General features: G+C 50.9%; 1 protein-coding gene across 3 annotated transcripts in view; it reads right to left on the bottom strand.

Moving 5' to 3' along the window:
- DYNC2H1 (dynein cytoplasmic 2 heavy chain 1) overlaps positions 1-13,059 on the bottom strand; it is an 852,364-nt gene that overhangs the window by 386,710 nt on the left and 452,595 nt on the right. For all 3 annotated transcript variants that reach the window (XM_075337457.1, XM_075337458.1, XM_075337455.1), the window contains exons 62-63: positions 12,225-12,366; positions 6,438-6,547 (exon numbers count right to left, since the gene is read on the bottom strand). In XM_075337457.1, coding sequence (XP_075193572.1) covers positions 6,438-6,547; positions 12,225-12,366 — 252 coding nt within the window. The remainder of the gene's footprint in view (positions 1-6,437; positions 6,548-12,224; positions 12,367-13,059) is intronic.

Genomic DNA, 13,059 nt, shown 5'->3' on the forward strand with positions numbered 1-13,059 from the left:
GAGATGTTTTGAAGAAACGAGTCGGAGGACGAGAGCAGAGCGCTATCCTGTAACCGTGAGACATAATGTCTCTCACCCATCGGTCTTGGACATGTGGCCACCAGGCGTCGCAAAAGCGGGAGAGCCTGCCACCGACCGAGGACGCGGTCTTGGTGAGGCCGAAGTCATGAAGAAGCCGCCTTGTGACTTAGACCGCCATGCAGAAGAGTTCCTCTAGCCCTCCTCTGACCTGTTGGACGTGGAGGAACGGAACTTTGCTGAGGACCGAAATGACCGAAACCTTTGGACTGGGGCAAGGACGAGACCTTTCCCTTGGGCTGTCTAGTAACTTCATCCAATTGCTCGCCAAACAAACGGTCGCCAGAAAATGGCAAACCGGTTAAGAACTTCTTGGAAGCAGAGCCTGCCTTCCATTCACGTAGCCACATGGCCCTGCAGACTGCCACCGAATTGGTGGATGCTACCGCTGTACGGCTCGCAGAGTCCAGGAACGGCGTTCATGGCGTAGAACGAAAAAACCTACGCCTGAGAAGTGAAGGACACAACCTGCGTGGCAGAGGTATGTGCAACCGCAATAATCTCAGCCAGAGAAGCTGAGATAGCTTGGAGTGCCCTCACGGCTGCGAAGGCTGGAGCAAAAGATGCGACTATGGCTTCATAGATGGATTTCATCATAAGCTTTACTTGCCTGTCAGTGGCATTCGTGAGAGATGGACATCTGCCACTAATACTACGGATCTAGCCGCCAGCCTAGAGACTGGAGGATCCACCCTGTGACACTGAGCCCAACCCTTAACCACGTCAGGGGGAAAAGGGTAACGCGTGTCAATAAGGCGCTTAGTAAGCGCTTGTCCGTCAAGTTCTGTGCTACTGGACGGCCCCTCTGGAGTTAGAGTGATCGAAACACGCACTCCTGATGAAGTCGGGGAAGGTTCCCAGCGGGCCCGCTTAGCCTATCATAGGCCGCGGTCTGTGACGGAGTTCTCACCGTGGGATCTGGGTGTAACCCCAGGAGCCCCTTGTTGTACCGACCCAGAGGGACCCGGGAGCGATGAACTCACAGCTCCCTGGCCCTGTGTTATCGGTCTGGACTGCAAGGCTTCCAGTATCTTAGCAGACCCTCTGTCCATAGACTGAGTCGTGGAATGTGAAAGCTACTCAGAGATTTGCTGATTCCAACATGCATACTCTGTCCCTGTCATCTGTGCAGTGGAAACCGGCGGTACCACCTGGCCGAGGGTCCCACCAGTGCCGGAGGCTCCGGCTGAGTGAGTGCCCCCGGGGCCAAGCATTGTACACAATGAGGGTATGTGGAACCTGCCTGTAATATAGCCGCACAAGAGGTACAGGTTGTAAAATAAGCCAGTGCCTTGGCACCCTTACTCTTTAAGAGCAGACAACAGCATGTCGTCCGCAGAGTAAACAGTGAGGGTATACAGCCAAAAGCAAATAATGCTGCCGAACAGTGAGATCATATACCATATAAATAAACATATATATATATATACACTGCGGCACCAAGGGGGGTCAGCACCTGAAAAACTGGTGCCCCACAGTGCTCAGTGAGGGGGAAGGAGGATACCAACGTATGCTCCAGCCCTCCCTGCCGACGTCCAGTCGGCCGTCCCGTCGTTACCCCTGACTGGCAGGCCCGAGAACGGGAGTATATGGTACTAGGCCGTAAGAGCCGGGGACTAAATTTAAAAACGCGGCCGGCAAACATGGCGCGGTCGGCGCGGTAGTCCCAGTCTCACAAACCACTCAGCAACCGCTGCGGCGTTTGTAACACAGATGCTGCATGCACCGTCCCTCAGGGGACACAGAGTACCTTATGATGCAGGGCTCTGTCCCTGATGATGTCCAGTCTCCTGTCCGTCAGAATCCCCCAGGGGCTGCGGATGGAGCCCGGTCCCAGTGCATGGCGACCGGTTAGGATCCCCCTCTCCCAGAGCAGTGGAGCAGATTCTGAGATCCTCCACCGGCAGAATTATAACAATGGCTGCCGGCGTTCCGAGGGGAGGAGAGAGCCGTGGGCGGAACCGCAAAAGTGCGGGAATCTGGTGGCCCATAGTGATCAGTGAGGGGGGCGGAGGACAGCGAAGTGTGCTCCAGCCCTCACTGTCGGCATCATACCGACCGTCCCGCCTTTCTCCCTGACTGGCAGGCTCAGGGGCGGGAGTTTAACACACTAGGCCGCAAAAGCCGGGGACTAAAGTAAAAACCGCGGCCGGCAAACAGGCACGGTCGGCGCGGTAGTCCCAGACAAAAAATCCACACCGCAGTCGCAGCTGCGTCTGAGGCCAAGGTGCTTCATGCACCATCCCAACGGGGACACAGAGTACCTGTAGATGCAGGGCCATGTCCCTGACGATACTCCGTCTCCTGTCCGGCAGATTCCCCCAGGGGCTGCGGAGGGAGCCCGGTCCCAGTGGCTGGATGACCGGTTAGGATCCCACTTCCCCAGAGCCCCTAAGGGATGGGGAAGGAAAATGGCATGTGGCTCCTGCCTGTGTACCCGCAATGGGTACCTCAACCTTAACAGCACCGCCGACTCAGTGGGGTGAGAAGGGAGCATGCCGGGGGCCCTGTTAGGGGCCCTCTTTTCTTCCATCCGATATAATCAGCAGCTGCTGCTGACTAAAATGTGGAGCATTGTGTGCATGTGTGCCTCCTTCAACACAAAGCATAAAACTGATGAGCCCGTGATGCACGGGAGGGTGTATAGCAGAGGGGAGGGGTTACACTTTTTAAAGTGTAATACTTTGTGTGGCCTCCGGAGGCAGAAGCTATACACCCAATTGTCTGGGTCTCCCAATGGAGCGACAAAGAAATGACCGGTAATTACCTCTGCTGTATTCATTAAGCGCTGTGTCTGTGACACATCGCGGCTGGATGTCAGCAGCGCAGGACCTGTGGATTATGCCGGAGCTGTGTGGATTACGCCGGAGCTTTGGTGCGGGAGGGGTTAATAAAATGGTGAACGAGGCTTGTTGGTTTTATTTAAAATAAAGGATTTTTCTGTGTGTGTTTTTTTCACTTTACTTACGGGTTGATCATGTCAGCTGTCACATAGACGCTGCCATGATCAAGCCTGGGGTTAATGGCGGTGGTCCCCCACCATTAACCCCTTATTACCCTGACCGCCACTGCTACACGGCGGCAGGAAGAGCCGAGGACACTCCCGGTGCTGCCGCATAATGCATGCGACAGTCCCGGGGCAGCTGCGGCTGATATTCTCGGCTGCCGGAGGGGGAGTGAGGCGGGGGACATTAACCCTGCCCCTCTCCCTCCCCAGCCTGAGGATACCGGGCCGCCGCTGTGTGCTTACCTCGGCTGGACGGTAAATATGCAGCGGAGCCCACGCTCTTTGTTTTCTATATTTCCGTTTTTTTTCTATGTGTGTTCTATGTGTCTGTGTCTATGTGTTCTGTGTCTGTGATGTGTGTGTGTGTGTGATCTGTGTGTGTGTTTACTCTGCACGGCTTCCTCTTCCTGTAATGACATCACTTCCCTGCAAAACCGCAGACAGGCGATGTACATTACCGCAGGTAAACCGCGAAATACCGCAGGGAATAACGCAGGAAAACGCAGTGAACCGCACAGAATTTGCTGCCTGCGTTATTCCCTGCGGGATTTCATGATTAACATTGGAGTCAATGGAGTGAAATCCCGCAGCGATGTGCGGAAAAGAAGTGACATGCACTTGTTTTTGCTGCGGGATTCCCGCAGCAAAACATGCAGCTGTCAAATTCCGCCCAGTGCGCACAGGATTTTTTTTCTCCATAGGATTTGCTGGTGATTCACTGCAGAGATGTTATGAACATTTTCTGCAGCGACACATGCAGCAAATCCGCGAAAAATCCGCGGCAAAATCCGGTAAGTGCGCACATAGCCTTAATATCTTATTTTGGAACTTATTTTCATTTACTCTTGTAAGGGGTAACATTATTTCAAGCAGAACCTCTTAAGTTGATCTTATTTCTGTTGAACGAAGGAAACGTGTTATCGTAGAAAATTTTAACTAACACAAACCCAAACAGGCCTCGCATTACACAGAGCAGTCACCAAACTTCTGCCCATCATTGAAACGCACACGAGATGGGGAAACCACAGTTTATCTGAAGTTACAATGTCACCTATTGTGCCAATTCTAACAGCTCCGGTCGTCCTCAGTCGGGTGTTGAGGTATTCGAGTTTTGTAATGGGGTCATTTATGTCATTGCTAAATTAAAGGGAACCTGTTACCAGATTTGTCCCATATAAGCTGCGGCCACCACCATGGAGCTCTTATACAAACATTCCAGAATACTGTATATAAGAGCCCAGGCCACGCTGTATAATGTAAAAACATTTTTATATTACTCACCTAGGGGGTGGTCCAATCAGATGGGTGTTGCTGCTCTCCGACCCGGTGCCTCCTTTCTGATGCAATCTCCTTCCTCCTTTATATCAAACCCAGGCCAGCACTGCGGTCCTGCGCAAGTGCACTTTGCTCAGGGCAGATCAAAATACTAAAATGTGCAGGCGCGAGGAAAGGTTAAATACCGACCACGCATGCGCACTACAATACTTTAATTTGCCCTGAGCAGGACAGAACAAAGTGAGCCCATGCAGGACCTCAATGCCGGCTTGTGTGCATGACGTAGGATGCGTCATACCCACGGGCATCAGAAGAAGGAGCACAGTGATCGCTGCAAGAGGCGCTGGACCGGAGAACAGCAATACCCATCAGGTCAGATCACCATCCTGAGTATTATAAAAGTGTTTTTTAGGTTATGCAGCGAGGCCTGGGCTGGAATGCTGTATATAAGGGCTCAATGGTGGTGGCCGCAGCTTATAGTTGCCAAATCTGGTGACAGGTTAACTTTAAGGCATGGCTAACCCCACATTCTGGAGACAGACGACGAGTGCTACATTGCAGAATATTGCTGTGTGAGGACAGAACAGCAGCCGCAGTTTCTACAAATGTAGCAGTTTTCATTTGTCGAGCGTTTGGTTTACTGGAGACATAACCTGTTTCTCAGAATTTGGCAACAAGTTTGGTATCTGCTCTGTTGGTATTGGGACACCTGTTTGGATGATGTTGGTTGACCTCTCCTGCTATGACAAGCGTGCTTCTTTTACCCGAAATGAGGATGATCTGAAGATGTTCTGTTGGTATAAATGGCTCCTTTATATCGCAAGTATAGAAGAAAAATACTGGTTTTAACATGAAAAGGAATAAAGTTCCGTTAACTTGATGGGGCTCATGCATTCGTCCGAGCAACAAGGTCCGAGTATGAATCGAAAACGCACAGGCTGGCCGCAGATCTCTCGATCGAAGCGTGACAGATTCATATATCTCTATGAAGCAGTGGTGCTCAGGTCGGGAGACAAGTGGCCAGTCTGTAAATTGTAGTTCGTCCTCGGACCATGATGCCCGGGCGTCCACATGAGCCCTTTTTATAGTGAAATCGACTGCTCAGATGCATGATAATTTATTCATTAATTTTTAGAAGGAACAGAAATGCATAAAAAAATACAGAACATTTTTTGTGGGGCAGCGGATGCAAGTATTTACTAAAACAAGCATGTCAAGACAGCCAATAGGTTCTCTTTAAAGGGAACCTGTCAGGTCCAATATACACCCAGGACCAAAAGCTGTTCTGGGTACATATTGCTAAACCCTGCGTAACTGTCCCTGTATACACTAGTATAGACAAAGAGATCTTTTGAAAAAGTATTTCTAAAAATCTTTTATCGTGTGCTAATGAGCGCGGGGACTAGTCCCCAGGGCGTTACTTCCCTTGGCTAGTCGGCCCCATTAGCATGTTAGTACGCCCCTGTGGGTGTGCTATTATACTAATGAATGCGCAGCGTCAGAGGATGATCTCACTCACCTCTCCGCTGCCATCGCGTCTGACACTGGATTTCGGCTCAGTGCGCAATGACCCCAGATTTTCGGTCATGTGCATTATAAAGCCAGGTGTACTGGCTTAAGACTAAAGTAGTGTGCAAAACTAAAAGTCTGGGGTCATGCGCACTGAGCCAAAATCTAGCATCAGGTGGCAATGGCAGCAGAGAGGTGAATGAGATCATCCTGTGACGCTGTGTATTCATTAGCATGATAGCACATTCACAGGGGTGTACTAACATGCTAATGGGGCTGACTAGCCAGGGAAGTAGCGCCCTTGGGACTAGTCCCCGTGCTCATTAGCATATGATAAAAGATCTTTAAAAATACTTTTTCTAGAGATCTCGTTATCTATGCTAGTGTATACAGGGACGGTTAGGCAGGGATTAGCTATATGCACCCAGAACTGCTCGTATGTGCATATTACACTTGACAGGTTCCCTTTAAGAAAGCAAAATTGACCTTAATTAAGCAGAAAATTATTAGAAAAAAACACTCATAAAAACACAATCCATTCACTCCAATCCACAAATGCCATTATTACCTGTAAAATGACCAGTGCGTTCTCCACGGACAGCTCATCGGAGGGCAGACCTTCACTTTTCCAAATGAGTTGTTCGCTTTCCGTCGACAAAAATCTCCTTAAATCAAAAGCTGAGAAAATAAGAAAATCAATATGTGTTACATTTCTTCAGCTAATGAGCTAGAAACAGAGAAGACGATAAATTAAGTAGCCGGCAATTTGCTGTGTACAGTCCTCAGATACTAATCACCCCCCTTATTGTGGGCATAAACATTAGCCGGAGCTGAGAAAACAGCGTGTATACATGTATCCTGCTGATGGGCTCACTGAATAGAAACATTGCCCTCAGTATGTCACTGCAATCGATACAATCCATGTCCCTGATACCAAATGTGTGACCTTAAAGGGGTATTCCAGTATCAGAAAAAAGAGAATTTTGTTACTTACCGTAAATTCTTTTTCTTATAGTTCCGTATTGGGAGACCCAGACCATGGGTGTTTAGCTTCTGCCTCCGGAGGACACACAAAGTACTACACTTAAAAGTGTAGCTCCTCCCTCTGAGCTTATACACCCCCTGGTAGCCAGTCCTAGGCAGTTTAGTGCAAAAGCTGAAGGAGAATAGCCACCCACAAGTAGAACCGAGTAAGAACCGGAACAACCAGAGACTCTGTCCACGACAACAGCCGGTGATAACACACGGAACAAGAAAATTGCCAAAAGGCAACAGGGAGGGTGCTGGGTCTCCCAATACGGAACTATAAGAAAAAGAATTTACGGTAAGTAACAAAATTCTCTTTTTCTTTATCGTTCCTTTGGGAGACCCAGACCATGGGATGTTCCAAAGCTGTCCCTGGGTGGGAATAAACAGAAAAAACTAAGAAGTAGGTGGAGCCTAACTTCACAAGTGGGCGACAGCCGCCTGAAGGATGCGTCTGCCCAAGCTCGCATCTGCCGAAGCATGAGCATGCACTTGGTAGTGCTTCGAGAAGGTATGCAGGCTAGTCCAAGTGGCAGCGTGACAGACTTGCTGAGCCGTAGCCTGGTGCCTAAAAGCCCAAGAGGCACCGACAGCTCTGGTCGAGTGTGCTTTGATCCCCGGCGGGGGAGGCACCTGAGTACTCTGGTAGGCGTCCGAAATGGTCGATCTAATCCAACGGGCCAAGGTCGGCTTAGAAGCAGAGAGACCCTTGCGCCGCCCTGTGGGTAGCACAAAAAGAGGTGCACCGCCTAAGCGCAGCGGTGCGAGACACATAAATCCGGAGAGCACGCACCAGATCTAGAGTATGCAGCGCTTTCTCAAAGCGATGAACAGGGGCCGGACAGAAGGAAGGCAAGGAAATATCCTGGTTAAGGTGGAAGGGAGAGACCACCTTAGGAAGAAAGTCCGGGGTCGGACGGAGAACTACCTTGTCTTGGTGAAAAACCAAAAAAGGTGACTCCGAGGAGAGCGCAGCCAAATCAGAGACTCTCCTGAGAGAAGTTATGGCAACTAGAAAGGCCACCTTTTGAGAAAGACGATACAAAGAAACCTCCCTAAGGGGCTCGAAAGGGGGTTTCTGCAATACCGTGAGGACCAAGTTAAGGTCCCAGGGATCCAAGGGCCGCCGATAAGGCGGAATGATGTGAGACGCACCTTGCATGAAGGTGCGGACCTGAGCCAGCCGGGCGAGACACCGCTGGAACAGCACTGATAGAACTGAGACTTGTCCCTTGAGAGAGTTGAGGGACAGTCCTAGCTGCAGACCGGACTGTAAAAAAAGACAGAAGGGTTGGCAACGAGAATGGCCAAGGAGAATGGCCGGAAGAGCGACACCAGGACAGGAAAATTTTCCAAATCCTGTGATAGATCTTGACGGAGGAAGACTTACGGACCCGAGTCATAGTGGAGATGACTTCAGGAGGAATACCAGAAGCCGTCAAAATCCAGGACTCAAGAGCCACGCCGTCAATTTGAGTGCCGCAGAATTAGGGCGGAAAAACGGACCTTGCGAGAGCAGGTCAGGACGGTCCGGAAGATGCCACGGCATCTCCACGGACAGTTGGAGCAGGTCCGGATACCAAGCTCGCCTGGGCCAGTCCGGTGCAATGAGGATGACTCGACGGCCCTCCATTCTGATCTTGCGCAGGACTCTGGGCAAGAGAGCTAGAGGGGGAAACACGTAGGACAGACGAAACTGGGACCAGTCTTGAACCAGAGCGTCCGCGGCTAAGGCCTGAGGATCGTTGGAGCGAGCCACGTAAACCGGAACCTTGTTGTTGTGACGGGATGCCATTAGGTCCACGTCCGGAGTGCCCCACTTGCGGCAGATTGACTGAAACACTGCCGGGTGCAGGGACCACTTGCCACCGTCCACGGATTGACGGCTGAGATAATCTGCCTCCCAGTTTTCTACGCCAGGGATGTGGACTGCGGATATGGTGGACTTGGAGTCCTCCGCCCATTGAAGAATGCGTTGGACCTCCAACATTGCCAGGCGGCTGCGTGTCCCGCCTTGGTGATTGATGTAGGCAACCGCTGTCGCGTTGTCTGACTGGACTCGAATGTGCCTGCCCGCCAACAGGTGGTGAAAGGCTAGGAGAGCTAGAAGCACAGCTCTGGTTTCCAGCACATTGATTGAAAGGGCTGACTCGGACGGAGTCCAAGTGCCCTGTGCTCTGTGGTGGAGATGTACCGCTCCCCAGCCGGATAGGCTGGCATCCGTGGTGAGAATCACCTAGGACGGAGTCAGGAAGGAGCGCCCTTGGGACAGGGAGAGGGGTCGAAGCCACCACTGAAGAGAGCTCCTGGTCCGTGGCAACAGAGCCACTAACCTCTAAGGAGGAAGGCCGCTTGTCCCAACAGCGGAGAATGTCCAGCTGCAGAGGACGCAGATGGAACTGGGCAAAGGGAACCGCCTCCATGGAGGCCACCATTTGACCCAGCACCTACATCAGGCGCCTGAGGTAATAACGGCGGGGCCTCAGGAGAGAGTGCACCGCTAGCCGGAGAGACTGCTGTTTGATTAAGGGCAACTTCACAAGTGCCGGCAAAGTCTCGAACTGCATCCCTAGGTACGTGAGACTCTGGGTCGGAGTCAGAGTGGATTTGGGAAGATTGACAAGCCACCCGAATTTGGCTAGGGTGGCGAGAGTGAGTGAAACACTCCGCTGACAGTCTGCGCTGGATGTACCCTTGACCAGAAGGTCGTCCAGATAAGGAAGTACTGCTAACCTCTACCCCTGGAGGTGCAGGACCGCAATCACTGCCGCCATGACCTTGGTGAATACCCGAGGGGCCGTGGCTAACCCGAAGGGGAGAGCCACGAATTGGAAATGATCCTCTCCTATCGCAAAACGTAACCAAAGCTGATGTGACACTGCGATTGGCACATGTAGATAGGCATCTCTGATGTCGATGGACGCCAGGAATTCCTCTTGGGTCATAGAGGCAATGACTGATCGCAGAGACTCCATGCGAAAATGCCGCACCCGGACATGCTTGTTGAGAAGCTTGAGATCCAGGATGGGCCGGAAGGTACCGTCCTTTTTTGGAACTAGGAAGAGATTTGAGTAAAAACCTCTGAACCGTTCCTGAGCGGGAACTGGGACAATCACTCCGTTTGCCTGCAAGGACGCCACGGCCTGCGAGAAGGCGGCGGCCTTGGAGCAGGGGGGAGTTGAGAGAAAAAATCTGTTTGGAGGGCTGGAAGAGAATTCTATCCTGTAGCCGTGCGATATGATGTCTCTCACCCACTGATCGGAGACTTGCTTTAACCAAGCGTCGCCAAAGTGGGAGAGCCTGCCACCGACTAAGGACGTGGCTGGAGCGGGCCGAGAGTCATGAGGAAGCTGCCTTAGTGGCAGAACCTCCTGCGGTCTTCTGCGGACGCACTTTTGGGCACCAGTTGGATTTCTGATCCTTGGCTGAGTTAGCGGACGAGGCGGAAGGCTTAGAGGGTGACCAGTTGGAGGAACGAAAGGAACGAAACCTCGATTGATTCCTACCCTGGGCGGGTTTCCTGGTCTTGGTTTGTGGCATGGAAGTACTCTTCCCGCCAGTAGCTTCTTTAATGATTTCATCCAGCTGTTCACCAAACAGCCGTGAACCAGCAAAAGGGAGCCCAGCAAGAAACTTCTTGGAAGAAGCATTTGCCTTCCACTCTCGAAGCCACAAAATCCTGCGGATAACAAGAGAATTAGCTGAAGCCACCGCAGTGCGGTGAGCAGCCTCTAGCATGGCAGACATGGCATAAGATGAAAAAGCTGAAGCCTGAGCAGTTAAGGTAACCATCTCAGGCATAGATTCCTTGGTGAGGGGATGCATCTCCTCTAGAGAAGCAGAGATGGCTTTGAGAGCCCACACTGCTGCAAAAGTCGGGGAAAACGCGGCCCCCGCAGCTTCATACACAGATTTGGCCAGAAGGTCAATCTGACGGTCAGTGGAATCCTTAGAAAGCGTTTGTCAGGGCAGGCCCTGGGTTTGGTCACAGCGGTCTGAAAACTGGAGTGGTTAAAGAACACACTCTTCACTCTCTTAGGCGACGTAAACTGATGTTTTTCTGCCAAAGAGAGTTGCTCCTCTGACACTGGCGGATTGAGATCCAGCACAGAATTAATAGAAGCAATCAAATCACTAAGATCTGAGTCACCCTCAGAGAAATCGATGGGATACATAGCCTCCGCCTATAAAAGAGCGGGAACTGGAGGGCTATAGAGACCTGCAGGGAAGGAGGGACGCCCCAGCAGTGGGGAGTGTCCCTCCCCTGTGTAGAACGGCCGCCGGGAGGAGCCGAACCTGTCCCTCTGCATGAGTGACATGCGAGGGCAGGAAAATGAAACTAGGCCTCCGGCGAAGCCGGGGCCTAAATTTAAGCGGCGAGGCTGACAAGCAGGCACCATCGGCGCGGTTCTCAGGCAAAAGCTAGAGAACCCGCCGGAAAAGTTAAAACAATCACATACAGCATACTCTCCACTTACAATAAAGAACCGGGACCCCCAACATAAACGTCTCAGGTACTTAGCTGCTGAGACGCAGGGCCATGTCCCTGGGGATGAGTGCTCCGGTCCAACAGAATCCTCAAGGGGCTGTGGATGGAGACCGGACTCCTGCCAGGCATGGAGACCATTCTGGCTCCCACTTCAAGCCAGAGCCCAGAAGGGATGGTGAAGGAGCGCGGCATGTAAGGCTCCAGCCTTGTAAATCAACCTTAACAACACCGCCGACACAGTGGGGTGAGAAGGGACATGCCGGGGGTCCAGACATGGACCCGCTTTTCTTCAAACTCTTTCCAAAAGTCAAACAAATCAGATGAGAATGCATGTGTGGATGTATGCCTCCTGACACAAAGCAATAAACTGGCTAGGACTGGCTACCAGGGGGTGTATAAGCTCAGAGGGAGGAGCTACACTTAAGTGTAGTACTTTGTGTGTCCTCCGGAGGCAGAAGCTAAACACCCATGGTCTGGGTCTCCCAAAGGAACGATAAAGAAACTGAGGTTGCCTGGCCCGGCCATGGGGTGTATACTGCAGAGGAGGAGCTATGCTTTTGCATCTACTTGGTGTCCTCCTATGGATAGGCAGCATAACACCCATGGTCCTGTGTCCCCCAATGAGGCATCAGAGAAAAACTCAATTATTTAGTATATAAAAAATATTCTTGCAGTCTTCATACGGTTTTGTCTACTATAAGTGTCTTATGTCATATTAAGCTGACATGACAGACCTGCCACAAAGTCTTTCTAATAATATTTTAACCCAGGATTTCTAAACCAGTCAATTTTGTAAAGTGTAACAATAAAATATGTTGCAGCAATAAAAGCAGGCCATACCTTCCAATCCAACGGATTTCCTCCACTGATCTATGCTGTCCTTTCTCTGATCCTCGGGGGCGGCGGATATGTAGGTGATGAAGGCAGCTGCCAGCTGGGCTCTCTTTGGCAATGTATTTAATTCCTCTGTTATTTCTTCCACCTTCATAAAAAAATAGTAATAAATAATCAGCTTTTAGCCTCACTTGTATATTCATGTCCCTTTGTATTTTTTTTTTTAAAGAAATTCTCTGGGAATAGAGAAATGTATCCTACAATATTAATAGGACACGTGCTTATGAGCATGTGCAGTAGATAGCTCCAACCCCTCCCATCACGTGTGAAAGATGTGCTCCTAGCGGAGAGCCTGATCTAATACTGAACATACCAGGGTGCTGAGGTAAGAAGAGGCTACTCTCACTGCTGGTCACCCCATTTATCTGATCTAATACTGGACATACGAGAGTACTAAGGTAAGAAGATGCTGCTCACACTACTGGCCACCTTATCTATCTACTCCAATACTGGCTATACCATAGGTGCTGAGGGAACAAAAGGCTGCTCGCAATGCTGTCCACCCTGTCTATTTGATCTAATACTGGAAATACCAGGGTTTTGAGGTAAGAAGAGGCTGTTCGTACTGCTGTCCACCCTGTATATTTGATCTAATACTGGACATACCAGGGTGCTGAAGTAAGAGGCTGCTCACACTGCTGTCCACCCTGTCTATTTGAACTAATACTAGAGATACCAGGGTGCTAAGGTAAGAAGCTGCTCACACTGCTGTCCACCCGGTCTATCTGATCTAATACTGGAGATACAGGTGTACTGAGCTAAGAAGAGTGCTCACACTGCT

The sequence above is a fragment of the Anomaloglossus baeobatrachus genome, chromosome 2 (assembly GCF_048569485.1).
Source record: "Anomaloglossus baeobatrachus isolate aAnoBae1 chromosome 2, aAnoBae1.hap1, whole genome shotgun sequence".
Taxonomy (NCBI): Eukaryota; Metazoa; Chordata; class Amphibia; order Anura; family Aromobatidae; genus Anomaloglossus; species Anomaloglossus baeobatrachus.